Source organism: Hydra vulgaris, chromosome 14 (assembly GCF_038396675.1).
Source record: "Hydra vulgaris chromosome 14, alternate assembly HydraT2T_AEP".
Classification (NCBI taxonomy): Eukaryota; Metazoa; Cnidaria; class Hydrozoa; order Anthoathecata; family Hydridae; genus Hydra; species Hydra vulgaris.
This window is the reverse complement of record NC_088933.1, coordinates 23,809,147-23,829,738: the sequence shown is the minus strand read 5'-3', so window position 1 is coordinate 23,829,738 and position 20,592 is coordinate 23,809,147. Positions and strand designations below refer to the sequence as shown.

Below are 20,592 nucleotides of genomic sequence, written 5' to 3'. Positions count from 1 at the left end.
TTAGTTTGTATTATATATTGTAATACAAAGTATGTATGAATTTAAAAGTATTTCATAATCAGTACTAGAAATAAATCTTTAGTTAAGCCTGAATTAAACTCAATTTTTAAATAGCCCTAGCTCTTTCCTGCCCCCTCCCCTTCCCTCATCCATTTACTTTTTAACATTCATATTTTTCCCCAGAACTTAGAAAAAAATTGTAATTGAACACTACTCCTTACATGGTGCGTTTGGTTTTATGTCTGATGTATGAAGTGCCTTTATGCCCAAACACACCACTAAACATACACATATAAAAACTGAAATTTATCTTTTAATGTTTTTATATAAAACTTATTAGTAGCCTATTAAGTAAAACTGAAATGAAAAACTTTTAGTCTAATTTACCTGATATTTATTATCATGACTATAAATGTTATAATATTTTTTCAATACCACCCTTCCCCATTAATTCCAATTCCACCCTTCCCCATTAATTCCAATTCCACCCTTCCCCATTAATTTGACTTATTTGATTATCATTTTCAAATTTAGATTACAACTTATACCAAGTTATAAGAGTTATTTGACTTGTTACTTAAATTATGTTACTTATGCTATTGTACAATGAAATAATACAATTGCGTCATTTGAAATATACTGAAACATATTTTGCCTACGCCAATCATACATTTTCTCAGGTGAATTGATAGGATCTGTAAGTGATTGTAAACTGGACTTAGCTACAAGTCTTTTGATAGAGCCCCCAACACCATGGCAAGCACTCTTTCCATGTGATGTAGCAAAAAAATGCCAATCTTGCAGATACTTTATGATCTAGTTCATGGTGACATAAGTTAGATATGTTTTTATAATTTTTTGTATTGTGAACATGCACCATCACTAAAATAAATGCAATGGTTAAAGCCAACAACTCTTTTGTTTTATTACTTCATAAATGAAACAATGAACTGAGTTTGTATTGTGTTGCATGATATGAAATGTTACAAACACTTTTAAATTTTATGTAAAATACGATTACTTGGTAATGATTAAATATGATTACTTGGTAATTGATTTTTGGCTATATAAAGGTGGTCTCTTAATTGGTTTATTTGTTGACAAGCTTTTTCAATAAAATCATACATAGGAAGAGTGACTGGAACTATATCATGTTTTTTGTTAGCTTTTTGTCACTGATTAAAGGTGATATCTTCCATGCCAAATCTATCAAACAAAGCAGTAAGATACTCTTTTAGTGTGTTGGTGTCTGGGCAAATGTGCAGCATACAGTCTTGATTTGTTTAGTCACATACAACTAATGTCAAGATGTCTTTATAGTCTGAAATATCTGGTATTTGTAATGCTAAAAGTTTTGCATTTTGGTGGTACTCACAAACACATATTTAATGGAGACCTAATTTTTTTAGCGAAAATCATTAAAAAGATTCATTGTTTATATTGATTGTTTATTACATAATAATATTATTTATTTCATAATTAACTTGTGCACTATGTTGGCAAGTCAAATAACTCTTATAACTTGGTATAAGTTGTAATCTAAATTTGAAAATGATAATCAAATAAGTCAAATTAATGGGGAAGGGTGGAATTGGAATTAATGGGGAAGGGTGGAATTGGAATTAATGGGGAAGGGTGGTATTGAAAAAATATTATAACATTTATAGTCATGATAATAAATATCAGGTAAATTAGACTAAAAGTTTTTCATTTCAGTTTTACTTAATAGGCTACTAATAAGTTTTATATAAAAACATTAAAAGATAAATTTCAGTTTTTATATAGCTTTACAATCAGACATTGATCAAGCCATAAAATGGTCTCACAAATGGTTGATGTTCTTTAATGTGGAAAAATGCAAAACAATGCATGTCGGTCGAGGTAACAGAAAATCTAATCAAGTCTATTCAATGACGAACACAGAAGGCACTCGTCGAAACCTGGAGGAAACTGAAACTGAACGAGATCTAGGTATTCTAATATCAAATGACCTCAAAGTCCGTGCCCAGGTAGAGTCTGCAGTCTCAGTAGCCTATTACAAATTGGGCCTACTAAAAGAAGTGTTCCGAAGCAGAAGCATTTATCTCTGGCGAACGCTTTACATCACATATGTGCGCCCACACCTGGAATTCGCTATTCAAGCATGGTCTCCTCACCTAAAAAAGGATATCAATATGCTTGAAAGAGTTCAGCGCAGAGCGACAAAAGTTTCCTCAATCAAACATCTCCCATATGAGCAACGCTTAAATATATTTAGAGTGACAACACTAGAAGAGAGAAGAGCTAGAGGAGATCTTATTGAACAGTTTAAAATTATAAATAAAATTGATGATGTTAACTTTTTTGTTCCTCAAAGGATCTCTAACAACGTATATTGCAGGAGGAGTCACAATAAACAGCTACACAGACAAATTGTCAGCGATTGCGAAGAGCGACATCACTTTTTTACTAATCGTGTCACACCGTCCTGGAATATGCTACCACAGGAAGCAATTGACACTCACTCCGTCAACTTATTCAAAAGTTTCCTATCATGATGGGCATCTTGTCTCGTTGACAATTAGCCCTACACATTAGTTAGTATAGAGATGCCTGGTGTTGCATCTCTTCGTCAATATACTTTATAATCAATGATTGACTAATTTATAGTATTATTGAATTTGTAAAACATAAAAAAAAAAAAAAATTATTATTGATTGTAAATTTATTGATTCTAAATAAAATCAAATTCAAAATTCATGTGTATGTTTAGTGGTGTGTTTGGGCATAAAGGCACTTCATACATCAGACATAAAACCAAACGCACCATGTAAGGAGTAGTGTTCAATTACAATTTTTTTCTAAGTTCTGGGGAAAAATATGAATGTTAAAAAGTAAATGGATGAGGGAAGGGGAGGGGGCAGGAAAGAGCTAGGGCTATTTAAAAATTGAGTTTAATTCAGGCTTAACTAAAGATTTATTTCTAGTACTGATTATGAAATACTTTTAAATTCATACATACTTTGTATTACAATATATAATACAAACTAAAGTACAACAATAACTTTATTTTTATTGTTTTTAATGCATTTTGGACAATTTTCATTGTTCTGATTTTGTAACTTCCCTATGAGTACCCACTATTTTTTTTCTGAAATCACTGTAATAAAGTCTATTAAATTAGAAGGAAAACAAATCTTATTAAAACCAGTGTTTATCCTAGGTTTTATCCTAGGTACCAGTGGTTTAAAATGGAGGCACATTTCATAAGTTTTAGCCGCAACCATTTTTAGAGGTCTGTAATTTTTTACTGAATTGTATCTTATCAGTAAATTTCTAAAAATTTAGAAGCCTACCATATATAGAAACTAAAAAAATATTTCTTTTCACTTCTTAAACTGCAGGTTTTGTATCTTGACTCATCAAAAACCAACTTTTTATATTTGCAAACAATTTTTTTGCTTTTTTAGGTAGCCATTATGGAAAAAATGTGACATCCAATGATTCGATGTCAAAGTTTTATTAAAGTAAGTCTAGAGTTGTATACAATATAAAAAACTAGAAGGTTTTCTGAAATTTTGTTTTTAAAATATAGAGCTTCAAAGTATGAACAAATCATGTTTTTGCTACTGAAGTTTTTATTTTTGGAAAAATTAGAAATTTTAAATGACCATATCTCATGAACCACAAAAGATTTTATGCTGAAATTTTGCGGAATTGCTTTTCTCATTAATATTAACAAACCCACTAAGTTTCAACAAAATATGAGGGGGTCCATGTTGGACCTTGGTTCAGTTGGCATGGAATGACCCAAATACATAAACTACACATACAAAGGTTCAGAGTTCAAATATTGCTCTAGTTGCAAAAGATAAATGATAACTATTATTCTAATGATCATGCTTTGTGATAAGTCCATAATTTGTGATTAGTCTGTTATTAAAAAAAATATAGATGTTACTAAAATATTCTTTTTTGTTTACTGCTACTTTTCTTGAAAGAAAAAAAAAGTTTTCAATTTGAGAAATGATCTTTGCAATGTGTTTAAAAAATGACTTCATCCCAATGATTCATGTATACCAGTTACTTATGTCTTTGATTTAAATATGATCTGGACTTCACACCAATAGTTCATGTATACCAAATATTTATTTCTTTTATTTTAAATATGTTACAATAAAAAAAAGATATAAAAAAAAAACATCTTACAGCAGTTCAATACTTTTTAGGTTTGCAAAAGCTTCTTCTTCTATGAACATAATGTTGTTGTACTTCAGATACCTATTTGATTCAAAAATATACTTAAGCAATAAGAATTTATCAGAAAAAAAAATACTCAATAAATATTTATCAAAAAATTTCAATTTTTCAGAATATATAATTCTAAGTCAATGTTTTTACACTCCATTGCGCCTATCCCTGGATAGGTGATGTATGTACACTCCAATAGGACTAATAATCTGGTATTTCAAAGAGCTGTTTATGCAACTAAAACTTATGAATAAAAAAAAAATAATAAAAAAAAAACTTACAGTGTTTTTAAATTGTATAATCCTTGAAATGCTGTACTTGGTATTAACAAACCACTGTTTTTGCTTAAATCCCTAGAAACATAAATAAATAAAGTTTAAAACATCTTTTATATTTACAATAATTGTTTTCAAAATATTCTTTTTTTTGAAGATTATTTTTATTATTCTTGTTTTTTTCCTTCTTTGTTTTAGTAAGAAAAAAAAAATCCAAACTTTTAAAAGTATAAACTACTGATTTTATTATACTTTATTTAAATATATTAACAATAACAACAATATTAAATCACTGCAGAAAATAGATAAGAACACTTCTGACAACAAAAAGAAAGCCTTTATAAGCCAGATTAAAAAAAAAAAGGCAAGAAGAACATTTATTTGGCAATTACTGCTTAAATTAGTTAAAAAAATATATAAACTAAATTGAACTAAAAAACTTTTAAAAAGCTCTAAAAAAACAAAACAAATGAGTTGGTTGCTACTGTACAAATAAAAATAAATAAATTTTTTATTATTATCGATCTTTTATATTATTATTACATCAAATATTGTTAAAGTGCAAGAATATTGTTAAAGTTTTTTTTTTTAAACATCTTTGCTTCCAACAAGGCTGCAAGCAACCACTACTTAGAGTTGGAAGTAACTGGAAGAGAAAAGATAAAGATTGTAGATCAAGATAACGATTTACAGATGACTTGAAGAATTGCAAATTCTATGAATCAGGAAAGCAAGATGAAGGAAGCGAATTCTAAAGATGTTCGAGGAAAAAAACAAGACGAATAAGAGTTTTTGGAGCACTTAGGAACAATCACAGAAAAAGGATGAGACTTAATTGAATGACGAGTAACAAGAGAATGAATTTTAGTAGATGGCACAAGAGACGCTAGCTCTTTAGAGCAGTGCCCATCATAGTATTTGTAAAAAAGAGGAAGAGAAGCAACATTACGACGATGTGACAATAGTAGGAGGATGGCTGCAAGAGCAGGTCCAACTATATTTACAATGCATTTTTACACCTTGTCTAAAAGAGAAAGGGCATCATTAGAAGATGCACCCCAGATATGGCAACAGTATTCCATACAAGGCCAGATTTGAGATTTATAGAGATAGAGAATAGAATCTGAAGTAAGAGAGTGCTGAGCTCGATAAAGAGATACAACCTTAACAGATGCTAATTTTGCAACAGATTTGATATATGGTTTCCAAGAAAGATCACAAGTAAGAATTAATCCTAGAAGATGAAGAGTGGATGATTCATCAAGTACATTACCATTCATAAATATAGGAAGATCTAAATTATCGCGATAACGATTGGCTGAAAAAAATTGAGTTTTATCTGAATTGAAGTTCACCAGCCACTGTGAGCCCCATGCTGTAGCAGAAGTGAGATCCTTTTCAAGCTCAAATGCCCCCTCCAAGCAATCAGAGAGTGTTGGCTTCTTATCACAACAAGAATAAATGGTAGTATCATCAGCGAACAATATCACCTTAGATGTGAGAATATCTGGAAGATTGTTAATGTAAATTTAAAAGAGTATAGGGCCAAGGATAGAACCTTGAGGAACCCCTGAAGTTAAAGAATAAGAAAAAGAGTGCTGTCCATTGAGGACAATAATCTTAAAGATGTTACCTGATACACCGTAAGAAGAAAGCTTATAGAGAAGACCAGCATGTCAAACTTTATTAAAAGCTTTAGAAATGTCAAGAGCAATGGCCTTAACCTCTCCACCTTTATCTAATGCATGATAAAACCTATCGGTTATTACTTTTAGCACATCAGCTGTAGAACAAGAAAATCGAAATCCATATTGATGATCAGAAAGTAAGTTATTAGAATCAAGATGAGAAAAACCTTGCTTATGATAGGAAGAAGACTAATGGGACAGTAGTTAGACGAATCAGATCGCTCTCCAGAATTTTTGAAAATAGGGATAACAGATGCTGCTTTCCAGCAGGCTGGAAAACAAGACTCTGATAAGTACTTGTTCAATAGTTTAGAAAAAATAGACGACAACTCCGGAAAACACTTCTGCAAGACTATAACAGGTATGTTGTCCAGGCCACAAGCTGTAATAGAGTCTAAGCAGGAAATCACTTTAGATACAGAAGCTGGAGTGATATGAATATCAAGCAATGGATCAACTTGTTTGACGGCTATATCAGGTAGAACACAACTAGTGTAATCAAGAGATGATATTGATGAAAAGTTCTTAGCAAACAATTCAGCTGCAATCAATTTGCACAATTTAGGTGCAAGTGCAAGAATTTCAAAGCATTGATGTGTGAGAAAAAAAATAGATAAATAAAAGTTTTCAGAGCTGGAAAAGACAAATACAGTAAAAAGACTTCAAATGAGATTTTGATTGATGGAACAAGAGTTGATAGCTTGCTTGAATAGCGATCATGATATAGTACTTTCAGAATAGAAAAAGAGATGCAACCTTACAGCAAAGAGGCTCAATTGGCGAAGATTGCGACAAAAGATAACAACAGGATTTCATGCAGGGACGAATAAAAGATTTATAGAGGTATATAATGGGATCCGGAGTAATAAAATAGCGAGCACGATAAAAAAAAGGCAACTTTAGTAGGTGCTAACTTTGCAACCAATTGCATATATTATATACCATATATTCCATGAGAAGTCATTTGTGAATGATAATTCAAGAAAACATAAAGTAGAGGACTCAGTAAGAGTGTTGCCATTCATCAATATAGGAATACCAACAATATTGCAATAATTGTTGTCAATATATAACTGAGTTTTGTTTGGGTTAAAATTAACAAGCCACTGCAAGCCCCGGGCTTTCACAGAAGAAAGATCACACTCAAGATAAGCTGCCTGTTGTAAGTGATCTAAATCTGTTGATAGACTGAAGTATATAGCTGTCATCAACAAATAGAGCCACTTTAGATGTAAGATTGTCAGGGAGATCATTAATGTAGAAAAGAAACAACATAGGACCAAGGATGGTGCCCTGTGTTACCCCAAAAGTTACTGGAAATGAAGTGTTGGCCATTAAGGACAACTTTAAAACTGCAATTAGAAAAGATTGATTTAATATTTTTTAAAAACTTTTTCAACACTTTATAAGGCCAGCTTATGGAGAAAATTATCTATTGTTGATCATTTTTAAATAAGGCTCCCTTTAAAATTAAAACAATTACAATTTGTAGCATGAACTTATGGACAGTATAAAAACACACAAGTTAAACTTGATACATGTTAGAAAACACACAAAACTTGAATGCACACAAGACTTGAATGCAAATTTATAACAATGGCTTTCATGATTTGATGATTAAATGGAAATTAAAAGTTAAAAAACAATTAAGCTTTTTTTGTTAAAAAATATATATATTTAGTTTATTCTTTTTTTAGACAATAGTGTAAAATAATCTTATAAATATTTTTCTTCAATTTCTTGATATTTCTAAACTCATTTATAATTTAAGTTCAAGATGAAAAAAACATTTAACTATATATAACTTTTTAATATTTATATTTTTATATTTGATTTTTTTTTTTTTTACTCTAAAATAATTATTGCATTTGTGCAAAGTAGAACTTTTGTATAATGATTTAATTTGATCAATTAAATGTATAAGTAATTTTTAACAGTGTGTGCGTTACAACAGAGGAAATGTAGCCAATACTTACAATATTTCTAAATGTTTAAGATGTAGGAATGCAGTATCCATTTCTTTATCTCCAATAGAAATACAGTTAGTGCTTAAGTTAAGAACTTTCAGTTGATCAAGTCTACTGAATGCAAATTCTGATATGTAGCTAATAGTATTGTGATCTAAATAACTAAAAATAAAAAGATAATGGGAGTGATAAAACATAAAATATTTATAAAATGATTATAATAACAAACCTATGCATAAAATAGTTGACTGTCAACTGACTTATATTATAACTAAATGTTATATTTGGTGAAAGCATTGCATTTTAAATAGGACCCATTGCGGAGGCTTTAAATTTTATTTTATTTGATAAAATTTCTTTATCAAGTGTTTACCAAAATATGACAAAATAGATAGATACATTTCCATGCTAAACAATAATATTTTGAAACTGTATTTATCTAATCTTAATGACATTTTAGTCTAGCAAAATGCACCAGAAAAATGCTAAATTTCTCATTTCATTTCATGATAAAACATTTGTTGGTTATTTTCCTTGAAATCCATGTTGAATAGCATGAAGAAAGAAACTTATTATGAATAATAAATATGAGTAATATGAGAAATTAGTAATTTAATAAATTTAACTTCTCAAATATCAAATAAAAATTTAACGATAAATTTATAAGATTTTACTATGCACACAATTTTTACAGTAAACAAAAAAACTGCAGTTACTACATGCAATATTTAATATTGCACCAAACAAAAAAAGATACTCACAGGTAACATAATTTCTGTAATTCTTGAAACAATCCAGAGTCAAGAAACTTTAATGAATTTTCTGATAAATCACTACAAATTTTAAAAAGAAAAATTTTTAAATTTAAGAATTTATTTTAAATTATTAACTTTTTATTATCAAAAAATCAACTTTGTAAGGAACACAAAGGTTTAAAAATATTTATTTTTTTTCAAAAAAACTTTTATTAAAAATTGTTTTACTCACATTAACATGACTTCAGGCGTAAATAAAAATGAGCCAGTCTCTATGTAGTTTATAGTATTGTTCTTTAAATATCTAAAAAAAATATTTTTTTTGTTAAAATAAAAATAAGAATTGATATTAAATCATATCCAGACTTTATATTAGCAATAAAAAAACTATTAGGTAAGATTTTTAAAAATTTTTAAAAATTTTTTTTGCAACTCACAACTCTGAAAGACAAACCTTGTTAAACAAGGCTGTTGTAAAAAGAAACAGGTTTAGGGTGGATTTGAACTTCAAAACTTTTGATTGTAAGTGATCTACCATTAATCTACTACAGCATTGTTCTGTAAACAACTCAATTAACAACATAAAACCTTAATTTACTATGAAAAAGACGCAAGATAATCAAATTGCAATTTTTGGATGTTCTTTTCAAAAAGTGTACTTAGTTTTTTACATTATGCACAAATCTTTTAAATAAATTTTTTAGTTTTTTTCTCTCTTTTTATAAAACTGATCAAAATAGATTGTTTAATTAAATAAACATAAAAATTATCAATACATGGCTTGGACTTGATAAGAACATAAATTTTTTTCTATATATTTTCATTAAACTTTTTTTCTATTTTAAAAAAAAATTATATACGCTAAAATCAAACTATATTGACTAAAAAAAAATCAATTCATCTTTTATAAATATTAATGATAGTCCGAATGCAAATATTTTAAATTTCCATTTATTGGATTTTATTTGAATTTCACTGAAACTTAAAGTGATAAAAATATTGCAAAAATATAATAATTAAATTTATATTCACAACTAATATATAAGAGTATAGGTTTTTAGTGCTGGTTGTCATTTATATTAAAAATCTGACCATGATTGATTTTTGATGCTGATCCTACCAAAATAAATGAAAACAAAAAAAGAAAAATCCCTCTTTAAATAAACAATTATTTTATAATTGAATTAATCATAATATAAATTTATCAAACTATTTTACTTTATTCTTATCATTTTGCTTTTTATAATGTGTCATAATTCGTAATATAATTTTTATTCATTTGTAACACATTTATTTTATCAATGTGATGATGTTTTGGTTTTAACTAGTATATACCAGAGTTTTAATAGTAAATTAAATTTTAAGCAAATGCATAATGTAATTGTTAAACAAGAGTTAAAAATATTGAACTTTTTTAAAAATATATTCACACATTATAACACTCAATAACACTCTTATCATATATAAACGAAATAACACTCCTATCCTATAGAAACAAAATAACACTCAATAACACTCCTATCCTATAGAAACAAAATAACACCCTTATCCTATAAAATCAGAATGCAAAACAAAACGCTCATAATTTTTAAACTTAAAACAGATCAGAGAGTTTTTTTGATTTAGAATATATTGCAGATAAAGCAGAACTTCTGATTTCAGTAAAGTTTATTCTTTTTTAAGTAGGTTTATTTAGTTGAAAAACTACTGCTCTAGAAATATGTTACAATAATAATAAATAAAGAATATAGAAATTTATTGTAAATACTTATAAATATTAATATTTAATTAATCAATAACTTCTTTAAGATTTTATAAACATTCTAAAAAATGTCAAAAAATGTCAAAAAAAAAAAAAAAAAGAACTTACAGATTTCTTAGATTAGATTCATCTATAAACCATGATCTAGTTAAAGATTTTAATTGATTGTGATCTAAAAACCTAAACAAACATCAAAACAATTGAAAAATTGTTTCAGTTTTTATTTGATAATAATAGATTTTGAGTTTTTTTAAATTTCAAATATCAATTGTTTTTTTCAAAATGATAAAAATTATACAAAAATTATAATAATATATATAACAACATATAATAAAATATAGTAATAACACTAAATAATAATTTACTAAATATTATAATTTATTTATAAAAAATTTATATTCAAATAAAATAATACAATAATAAAAATCTTACAGCTGTTCTAAATCTTTAAGATTTAAAAAAGTAACTGCTGTGATCTCCTTAAAAAGGTTATATGATAGAATTCTAAAATTAAATAAATCAGCTATATTAATACAGATATATCAATTTAAGCACCATCAATTTAATAAATGAATAAAACCACAATTTAGTTAATAAATAAATAAAACCACAATCAATTTAAGCACCATCAATTTAAGTCATTTGAATGAGCTCTTACTTAATGATACCTCGTAACATTTGTACTTAATGATAATGATATTAAGTAATATCAATGTAAAATATAAAAAATACTTTATAAAAAAGTTAAATGTTGTTAATCAAAATATATTTGAAAAATTGTTTCTATCAACTACTCACAGTGTTTTTAGTGCCCTGAACCTCTGCCAATACATTCTTATGTGATGAATCTTATTATGGCTCAAATCTCTAAAAAAGATAAAAAATAATTTTATAACTTATAAATAAGTACAAACATACAGTTATTTAATTTAAAAATAAGATTTTATTAAAATGTAAAAGCACAAAAAAACATAAAAATTTCAAAAATAATCAAAACAATAGGAGATAAAAAAGCACATTGTATGAAGCTTTAATTGTTTCATCTGTTCATTTTTATTTGTAGCTGCACTCAGCTCCTCAAGTTCATTATAACTAACGTTTCTAAAAAAATAAACTTTATAATCAACAAAACATAAAAAAAAAAAAAAAAAAAAAAAAACAGCAACAACTATAAAATATTTTTATTTTTTTCACTTTATTGAAATGTGTGTCAACAAGTGGCCTCATTAATATACACAATTTAAACCCTATAATTAGGAATTTTAGACAATGTGTCCTCATGTTTTCTTTAAACTTTTTTTGGGTATTGCATATTACATAAAAACAAGTTTTAAACAGAAAACATTAGTCCAAAATGTTGAATGGACTCCAAAGATATTGCAATTATATTGACATAGTTTCCTAAAACAAACCAATTTTATAGCATTTACAAAAAGCGTTTTCCTGAATAAAATGAGAAATAACATGGGTAGAAATATGAAATATAGATATATATATATATATATATATATATATATATATATATATATATATATATATATATATATATATATATATATATATATATATTGATCCAGAGTTAAAAAAAATGCACTTAAAATGTTGAAATATAAAGAGATTTAAAAATTAACTAAAAAAATTAATTTATATAACTCAACTTTGGGGTTTTCTCAAAACAAACCCCTTCGAAGTTTTTAAAATTTTTAGCTACTTATAATTTTATAATTATCACAAAAATTCTAACTGGAGAAACATAAAGAACCATTATTCAAAGATATACCATACTTTTCATTAAACTATAAAAAAAAATCCTGCAAATAGAATTCCAATCAACTACTTCATTTGGTTAAGATTCTTTAAATAAAATAAAAAAAACTATATTATATTTAAAGAAGTCTTGTATATTTAAATTTGACAATATCTTAACAACTGAAAAACAAATCTTGCTTTGTTATTATATAAAAATGATGTGTATTTGTTATACAGTTTTGTTAAAGAAAAACATTTATTTGTAAAACTGTATTAGAATAAGATTAACAATATTTACAATTGCAAAACATTGTACTAAAAAAAGAACCCAAAAAGCTTTAAGCTATTTCAACCTTAAAAACTTATATTTTTTTACTGAAATTAAGTAGGAAAATAGAATTCTTATTTATTTGTTTAAAGAAATCTTTTCTTTTTACTGTTCATTTCAAGTGATTTACCTTAGAATGTGTTCTATTAGCTAAATAACATCAGAGGCATGATAAAGTCATATCAAGTGATTTACCTTAGAATGTGTTCTATTAGCTAAATAACATCAGAGGCACGATAAAGTCAACAAGATGTTATTGAAACCAAAAACTTATTGAAGAAAAAAATATTATATCTTTACACCTTAACATTGAATTATCAAAATTTACAATTTTATGAGTAAGACATTCTACAAATTATTTGAAAATGTATCCATTATAGCAGAAAACTTGTTGGGATCCATTCAATGTATACACAAAAAAATCATTAGCAAGTACCTATAAAATTTAAATATTTTATTATTATAATTTTTTAACTAACAGTTTGAAAAACATAACAAAATAAAGTTTTATACAAATGTAAAGACAAGCTCTTTATACTTCAACTACTACCAATAATTTTCAGTCATTTTATTTCAATATTTTTAGAAAACCTTGATGTAGTTACAGTAAAAGAGTAACAAGTCACAATTAGAGAAGTTTGAATATTGCTCATGGGAAGAAACTCTGGAAACAAATGATTATCAAATCTTACAGAAAAGGAACAAAGTCAAGATTAACAAAATGATAATTTTGCAATATCACCATTCAAAGTAACAAGTCAGGGAATCAAAAAAGAAAACTTTGAAAATATTATGGGCTTGATAAAAGTGTTCTGAAAATATTATTAAAACTATTTTTAATTTCTTACACTCACACCCCAAGTTGACCAATATTAGAACAGACCTCAAGATGGCTCATATTAAAACACACCCCAAGTTAGCCAATACTAGAACTAAAAAAAAACTTTGCAGTTACAGAATACAGGCAAAGATGGCTAGAGAGATTAAAAAAAAAACAAAAAAAAAACTACAAATTATACAAAGAAAACAATCCAAAAAAGCTGCAGGCTAATCATTTAATTTCCCACTCTCAATCACAGTCTCAACCAAAACAACAACAAAAAAAAAATCAATCAACCATTTATAAATATTGTGGACTTTGCAGAAATTTATCCTTTTGTAATTCAAGATGAAATACAGAGCTATCGCTGAAACACAAAAATATTTTTTTACATTAGTGAAATATTATAAAGATGATAAAAGTATACTAAAACATATTTCTTACTGCCTTATATCAGATGACATTATCCACAATGTAACCTATGTGAACAAAATATTTCAGCTACTCATTTCAGCTAATGTAACAGTAGTCTATGATGCAGGGGTGTAATGCCATAGCAGTCTGGCAGTGTGGACTAGCTTTGGACTAGCAACTAGCTTTTGCAAAGTGCAACTAAAATTTAGATACTAATCTGACACCAAACAGGGCAACCAGACTGATATTTTTATTTCATTACTCTTTTGGAAGTTATTACTTACAAAAATTTAATAATAAAACTATTTTAGTGATTGTGATTAAAAAAAACACTATAAAAAGCATTAAAAGTAGTTAAACTTTGCAATATATAATCTTTGAACGTCATAAAAAAAACCATTTTAATACTATATATATTAAACTATATATTTCAAATGTGCAACTATGTTTTTTAAAAAAGCTGTAGTCACATTTTAAATCATGTTTTTTTTTTCAATTTAAAATGCATATGCATCATTTTTAAAAACGCCATGGTCATATTTTGAATCAGGTGAATGTGCACAGGAAGAAATAATGTTTAACCTTTTTTTGTCATAGTAAAATAAATTTTTATTTAAACTTTATCAAACAAAGTTTAACATTAATTATGCATGCGGAAACTTTTTTTGATTAAAAAAGTTTTTTTTTTTAAAACAAAAAAGAATTTTAAATTAAAAACATGTTTACACTAATTATAGATCAAGCGATAGTAATCTATATATATATTTTTTTATAAAAAATTCCCTGATGACTTTTAAGTTTAAATGCTCGAATTAAAAGGCAATGAAACTTCTGTTATGATTGACAAAAAGGAATAAAACAAAACATATATAGATTACAACAAAAATAAACAAACTCATTTTTTTAATAGTTTATTTTTATTTAAACAGTTGCTTATTAATCGTAATTTAGTAGTGTGGTATTTTAACTAATTTGTTTCAGACAAAATTGAGACCAGACAAACCACTAATGATAAGTGGTGGGTTGGCATCAAAACGAAGACCAATCTGAAAGAAGATGATACTGAAGTTAAGTTCCTTCACCCAAAAAGTTAACCAGCATATTTTAACTGATTTTAAAGTCATGACTACAGTTTTATTTCAACATAAATCTTTCGTAAAATATATCTGTTTCACAAGCTTGCTCTAATTCCAGTAGAAACTATATATTTGAAAAAACAAAAAAGGGAGAAGTACAAGCAAAATGACAACAATATTGTAAATTACATATTACAACTGCCAAAAAACCTTGAATCTTCAATACTTTAAAAATATTGTAATTTTTAAGTAACTTTTTATTATTTATTATTGTATTTGGAATTATTTATTATTGTATTTGGAAATATTTTTTATTTATTTCTTGAAAATATGATATATCTTTGAAATTGTATTTCTATATGTTAATGATGTTTTTCCAGTTAGATTTTAAAAAAATATTAAAAACCAAAAAAATACAAATTTATATAGGAGTGTTTTTTATATTAACTTAAAATTGGGATATATAAACCAGTTGTTTTCCTATTTTTAAAGTATGTTCCCTTTATATTTGAGCATTTTAAGTGCATTTTGAATGCATAAAAAAACATTATAAAGGCATATTTACATATTGTTTTTCTTCTTATTTCTCATTTTGTTAAAGGGATCGTCAAGTGCAGAGACAAGTTGTGTTTATATTACAGAAAATGTTTGAAATTTTTTTTGATTAAAACTCAAAATAAATGCATATCAATAAAACTAAAATTGTAATTTTAGTAAAAGCTTGTCTTCTCCATTTTTTCTTGGTTCTCTGAGTCTTCCTAATAATGTGGCAATATGCAGACTGCATAATTCATTTCATGCACCTTTAATTATATTATGTTATATTAGTATAGTGCAGTGGATGTTATATTGCTCTAACTTTGAGGCGCAGCTGTCTAGGTTGTGGGTTCAAATCTTCCATTATTTGGAAACTACTTTATTTAATTTTAAATGTTTTATTTAAAATAGTTTTATGTTTTTTTAAACTAATATTGTTGTTTATTTATAAATGTAACATTACATTATATTGTTGTAAATAATAATTAAAAAGTAAGTATGACAAAATTTTGTCACTTTGAAAATTTAAAGTAGATAAAATAAATAATACCAGTTTACAAATTAAATTTGATATAATATATTATTACACAGGCAAATAATATATATTTTCTTAAGATGTAAAAGTATGCTAACTTTTAATATAAAAATCTAGATAAAGATTTATACTTACAACTGTTAAAAACAAGTTGCGCTACTGAAATCTTAAAACCAAATATATTATTTTATTTTTAATTGCATCACAAATTTTTTTTTTGGAATTTAGTAAAAAATTATACAAATAAATTTGATTTGCTGATTGAGGAAAAAAAAAATTAGATATCTTTAAAAAAAAGTAATTCACAATGACATCATATACTGACGCTGCTATAAATTATTTTAGTCTGCATATTGTAGCATATATTATAAAGACTCTGAAAACCATGAAAAAATGGAGAAGGTGAGCTTCAACTAAACAAAAATTTTTGTTTTATTGATATGCATTTATTTTCTAGTTTTAATCAAAAAAAAATTCAGCCCGAATATTTTTTGTTAAAATTTTCTTTAGTATGAACATAACTTGTCTCTGCACTAGGGGATCCCTTTAAAGAAAACAATATTTTTTTATTATGAAAACTGGGTCATTTCAAGAAAATAAAATTGCAATATCTTTTGAACCATTGAACATTTTGGGCTAAAACATTGCATGCAATATTTTTATAAGTAAAAATCATAAGTGTAATATCTATATACAAAATTTTTGAAATAAAATACTTGAAACAAAGTTAAAGTACTTACAAAACTTCTAAATTCAATAGATCATCAAAAAAGCTCAAGGGAAGACTTTTTATATGATTGCGACTTATATCACTAAAAAAAATTAAAAATAAAAGTATTGAATTTTAATTAACAACCACAAAACTCATCAAAATCTGTGAGCTATGTGCTTTAAAGATCACTATTAATACTAGATCATGGAAACATGAGACTATATGTGATATTGTAGGCCATTTTAGTTTTACTAGTAATTATTTTTTAAACTGTCAGGAAACATTGACATTATATCTATATTACTTATAAATTTTTTTCTACAAAAGTGCCGGTTTTGATATTTTTGTTTTGCTGGTTTTGTTTGTTTTGTTATAATTGATTTTATCAACAAAAAAAAAGAAAAGAAAAAATATTGTTACAAACTTTAAACGACATCTTATAAAGAGTTTATATTTTATAACTAAAAACAAAACTTCTTTTATGTATATAAATGTATTATTAATTTTTTGCTTGAATTTAAGCTTATTTATTGCTTAAAACAATATAACTCTTGCAATGCCTTTGTTTATATTTATAAGTTTTATTTTGCAAAAAATAATGTTTTTGCAAAATAAAACTAATAAATACAAAATAGTTACATCAGCTATATATAATTAATAGATTGTGTGATATCAAAAAAGTGTAAACAGAAATTTTCTTTATAATTTAGAAAGAATTTTGATTAAAAAATTTATTTAAATTAAAAAAATTAGATTTTTTCTTTCTCGGTTTTTCTTCCTTCTTTACTATTTTTTACAAGAAATAAAATTCCTTGTAAATATGTTATAACTTATAACACTGCATCAAAAATATTTATAAAGCGTGTGCTTAACTTTTATTGCCTTGAGGCAAGTGAAAGCACAACGGTATATATTTTTTAATAAATCAAGCCTTCTCAGGAAATAAGTGCAGTTTTTTGTCTTGTGTGTGCACGCACAAGTATTTTATTTTAGACAACTTGGTCATGGCTGTTTGCAAGTTTCATTATATTAGGTGTAGCGGAAAAAACTAAATGATTAGTGGTGGGATTTAAACCACGGACATTCCGTGTAGGAAGTAAAACCCTTATCTAAATAAGCTAAATGTGCATATACTTATGAACAAATAATTATAATTATATAATAAAAAAAGTTATACATAAAAATATACAAATGCATTACTTAGACAAAGATAATATATACTTGTTACATTAACAATATATTTATATATTATATAACATTATATTTATACAAATATATAAAAAAAACTGTTTTTTTTTTGCTTTGCCTTATCCAGTTTCGTTGCTGAAAATAACAACCACACAAAAAAAAAAAAAAAAAAAAAACAGTACACAAATTATTTAAACTATTATTTTTTTCTATTTAAATAAAATTTCCTATTTTGCTAGTTTTGCTTTCTTTAAAACTTAGTTTTTTCTGCAATGCCTAATATAATAAAACCTGCAAACGACCATAATCAAGTTGTCTAAAATTTGTCTAAAACTTAAATCTTTGTTTATCACAAAAAAAAAGTGCTGGTAAGGTAATTAAATTGAGTTTCTTTTTTGCAACAAGTAATATTTTTGTTCGTTAATAACTTTTTAAAAGTAAAAAATCATTATTTGCAAAATTGCAATTTTAAGAAATAAAGAAAAAAAATATTAGGATATTGTAATTCATTTATACAAATGTCTAGAAAAGAAAGAAATTAATTTATGTTAAATGATGTAATATTAATAAAAAATTAATAAAAAAAGTAATATTAAATTTAATTATTTAATATTTAAAAAAAAAAAAATAATTGAAATGAAATAGATATTCCATAATGTGTACATTTAGAAATTAACACTTCTAGATTTGTATGTATATGTATATACAATTGGTATTGTGCATTTAGCAATATTATTATATTAATATTTTAAAAATAAAAACATAGTGTTTATCTATATATCTATATATAATATAATATATATATATACACTTTTTATAATATATATTTATATATATTTATATTTATATATATTTATACTTTATTATATATATGTATGTATGTATATATATATATATATATATATATATATATATATATATATATATATATATATATATATATATATATATATAATCTTATATTAGTAATATATCTAATATAACTGTTGAAAATACCTTATTGTAAGAGATGCATTGTTACTTTAATAAAAGTATAGTATAGTTTACTTACATTATTGTAGTATTTGAACTGATAAATTTTGGCAATATTGATATATTTCTATTTGAACAGTCAATGGTAGTATTATAACATGAACATAATTCATAACACATTACGAAAGAATTTGTACTTTCAAAATCAGGTGTAGCAGTAACCAGTGCATAATTAACAAAAAACACCATAATTTTTGTAATAATAAAACTACATATAACACTGTTCATATTGCAATGATAATACCAAGCTAACAGCAATTAGATCGACCATGAAATTAAAATAAAAAACAGCAAGGTTTTAATTAATAACTCATGACACTTTTGTACCACAATTTTAACGCTCAATATAAAACTATGTCCTTTTTATTATGTAACGTTTTGTAAACTCGAGTACACAATTTATTCAAATATTGTTGACGAATGATCTAAACAATTCCTAATAGCAATATCTACTCATATAGAATCATTAAAGTTAGCAATATCTACTCATATAGAATCATTAAAGTTAGCTTAGTACATGGTGCTTTCGGCGAACTGCATTTAGATATATAAAAATCTTCGTTAATTTTTTTAAAAATATTTTTCTAGCAATAATAAAAACAGTCGCGCTATAAATGCTTTGGTTTCACAAAACTACCCTAAGAATGTTTTTATAGAAACATTTCGACAATACGCTGCGAGAGTTCCTGTTTCCTTCACAACCATTTTCACATCGACAAAAGTTGTTTAAAAATAGCTCCCCTCGAGCTTTAAAACCGTAATTTAAGAGTTATTTTTATTCGGGAAAAAAACATCTTTCGTCATAAATTGCCAACTCTGTTCTTTTCCGTATCTAAAAGATTCATGCCGCGGTTTATAACTTATTGATGATAAGAGTAAAACCGCTAATTAATTGCATTTCTATCTATTAGTAATCATTATTCAACTGCCATTGTTATTCATCATTGATAAAAAAAATTAAGTTTTGTTGAAAATAGTGGATATGTTCACTTTATTTCTTTGCTAAAATTATAGTAATTTATGATGTTTTTTATGAGGTGACATATCGGGATTATATGCGGGGCATTTTTAGCATTCTAGAGTGTTAATGCATTATTTAAAATCATTTTTATTATTTGAGGTCCCAAAAGGCATCTAAATAATTTTAAGCAACATAATTCTAAAGGTTCAGTTATTAATTTAGGTTTTTCGAGATTTTTTGGGGTATGTCTAGTCCTGATGCCCTTTTTTATGTGGTTATTAAGGTGTTCTAAGAAGTCCTTACAGTTTTATCACAGACCACCACGAAAGAGTACTTAGCTAGAAAGTTTACGCCTTCTTCCTTAGCGATGTCACTTTCTGGTCGAAGCCGGCATCGAACCTTGGACCTCTTGATTCTGAGCCAGAACCTTAATCACCGCTGCACATAATCACCTTGCACGCGTACATGCATATATACATACATAAATACATAAATACACACATACATACCTACATACATACATACATACATACATACATACATACATACATACATACATACAT

General features: G+C 25.9%; 1 protein-coding gene across 1 annotated transcript in view; it reads right to left on the bottom strand.

Annotated features, from left to right (window-relative positions):
- Positions 1-19,913, bottom strand: part of LOC100207402 (leucine-rich repeats and immunoglobulin-like domains protein 3) — a 37,127-nt gene extending 17,214 nt beyond the window's left edge. Inside the window, exons 1-11 of the mRNA XM_065818218.1 lie at positions 19,088-19,913; positions 16,877-16,948; positions 11,695-11,778; positions 11,476-11,544; positions 11,110-11,181; positions 10,786-10,857; positions 9,148-9,219; positions 8,922-8,993; positions 8,170-8,322; positions 4,512-4,583; positions 4,189-4,260 (exon numbers count right to left, since the gene is read on the bottom strand). Coding sequence (XP_065674290.1) covers positions 4,189-4,260; positions 4,512-4,583; positions 8,170-8,322; positions 8,922-8,993; positions 9,148-9,219; positions 10,786-10,857; positions 11,110-11,181; positions 11,476-11,544; positions 11,695-11,778; positions 16,877-16,948; positions 19,088-19,296 — 1,019 coding nt within the window. The 5' untranslated portion in view covers positions 19,297-19,913. The remainder of the gene's footprint in view (positions 1-4,188; positions 4,261-4,511; positions 4,584-8,169; positions 8,323-8,921; positions 8,994-9,147; positions 9,220-10,785; positions 10,858-11,109; positions 11,182-11,475; positions 11,545-11,694; positions 11,779-16,876; positions 16,949-19,087) is intronic.
- Positions 19,914-20,592: the final 679 nt, after the last annotated feature.